Raw genomic sequence first — 2,342 nt, forward strand, 5'->3', positions numbered from 1 at the left:
TCATCTCCAACTCAAGTTAGTAGATCAAGATGGTGAATTAGTGAATTTTTAAGGTGAAACTATAACAATCAGAATTCATGTGAAGCGAACATAATGGGTATTGTGTTCAGAACGAAAATTGGGAAGAATTATAAAAGTATGTTGTCGAAGGGAGGAGCCAACAGTCGTCAAGGGACCGGCAAACAGTTAACACATCAAAATATTCAGTTCCTCAAAAGTTTGAATTTGAAACCAAGAGTGCAGAATATATTTTGAACAGAAAATCATGGAGGATATATTGAAAATTCAGAAATCTGTTGAGTTTGATGAGTCGATTGCTCATTATGAGATGCATGCTCATTTGCCTCTTCATCATTTGGTAACAATGATGAAATTTCAATAACAGTACAACATCAGGATTTGTGTCTTTTACCAAGTAAAAGTTATCTCCACATCTATGGACGTTTGACAAAAGGGGATGCTGCAGCTCCAGTCGAAAGAACCAGATTCGTGAATAATGCTATTTGTCATGTGTTTGAAGACAGTTGATATGTACTCAATGGTGTTGAAATTGATCGTGCGAAAAACGTTGGATTGACAAGTCTTATGAAAAATTATGTTTCACAAAATCCTAGTCAATGGCCTTTATTGGAAAATGCTGGTTGGTTGAAGAGAGATCATATGGATAGTGATGAGACAATTACAAATGCAAATGGGTATTTCGATATTTCTATACCACTGAGTTTGATTCTCGGCTTTGCTGAAGATTATCAGAAAATTATTGTGAATGCAAAGCATGAGCTTATCCTCACGAGATCCAAGACGGATGTCAATGCCATTCTTCAAAGAGCAATCACAGTTCAAAATCCTGAGGAAAAATATAAAATCACATTACAAAAAATTGAGTGGTTAATTCCATATATCAAAGTTTCCGATGAACGCAAGGTGAAACTGCTCAACTTTATTGGCAAAGATACACCCATCGGAATAGGCTTTCGTACCTGGGAGCTGTACGAATATCCTCTGCTTAATACATCATCGAAGCATGTTTGGGTGGTGAAGACATCGAACCAGTTAGAGAAACCACGATATGTGATCCTAGGATTCCAAACGGGACGAAAAACTAAAACAACTAATGCTAGCAACTTTGATCATTGCAAAATTCGAGATGTGAAGCTATTTTTAAATTCACAAAGTTATCCATATGGAAACATGAATCTTGATATTGATCATAATCAATTCTCTACATTGTATAATATGTATGTGAACTTCCAAGACTCATTTTATGAAAAAGAACCAGAGCCATTGTTGACTAGATCAGAGTTCTTGGAGAAAGGTTCATTGATTGTTATCGACTGCTCGAAACAAAATGAGTACCTAAAGAGTGGTCCAGTCGATATTTGTCTAGAATTTGAATCAGCTTCACCTTTCCCAGCTAATACATCAGCCTACNCGATGTAATCTTTATTCCAAGGAACTTATGACTCATTATAATATCCTATTTCCTGCGAGTTCTGACCGGTATCATATCTCATACAAGTCCCGACAGGAATTATGAGATATCCCCACCACCCCCTGACTCGATGAGTTATTAATTCGAATGAAACGATGAGTCATCAGCCCGAATGAATCATCGATGACGTCATCTATCTCGAACATTCGATCGACGGTGGCGCCAATATCCGATATCATGCAAGTTTCAACAGGTCATTATATTTCATACAAGTCCCAAAAGGTCTTAGAGGGATTCCCCCATCACGCGAGTNTAAAATGTCATCATTGTACATACCCTATTCTCATAAACATTATTATAATAACTTAAAAACTATTCGAAACGAGTTTCAAAAATGCTCCGTCTATGTTTTTGTGATAATATAGGATTTAATATTTTCTCGCATAAATCTATTCGACGTCTGAATCGATCATGATCTCGAGCAATCTCTTCCCAGGGANTATCTCGAACATTCGATCGACGGTGGCGCCTACCCGCAGCATAGAAACTCACCACCTTCCCCCACTCCACCCCGATTTGAACCGTTATAGAAAATTTTCGAATAATTGAGAATATTCTCGAACAAATAAGTTATGATGTAATTTTTATTCCAAGGAACTTATGACTTATTATAATATCCTATTTCCTGCGAGTTCTCACTNTGAGTGGATCGATATGCATAATCTCAGTGTAGAAGCAGATGGATTTCCGGTTGTAGGTGGAAACTAATTACCTTCATTTTCTTCTCTTTTTCATGCATCTGCATAGCAATTGTCAGTATTTCAAATCAAATCAATCTTCTCATGACCGCGAGAGCTGAAGAAAACCTCGTATTCAAAACTGAGTAGCTCAACCATATCATGTAAATTTT

General features: G+C 36.9%; 1 protein-coding gene across 1 annotated transcript; it reads left to right on the forward strand.

Annotated features, from left to right (window-relative positions):
• Positions 1–660: 660 nt before the first annotated feature.
• LOC107046699 lies at positions 661–1,440 on the forward strand. The gene has a single exon (XM_015269375.1). It carries the CDS (start codon positions 661–663, stop codon positions 1,438–1,440), a length of 780 nt encoding a protein of 259 aa, XP_015124861.1.
• The last annotated feature ends 902 nt before the right edge of the window (positions 1,441–2,342 follow it).

This window comes from Diachasma alloeum, unplaced genomic scaffold, assembly GCF_001412515.2.
Source record: "Diachasma alloeum isolate Michigan unplaced genomic scaffold, Dall2.0 Dall_scaffold_01734, whole genome shotgun sequence".
In the NCBI taxonomy this organism is placed as follows: domain Eukaryota; kingdom Metazoa; phylum Arthropoda; class Insecta; order Hymenoptera; family Braconidae; genus Diachasma; species Diachasma alloeum.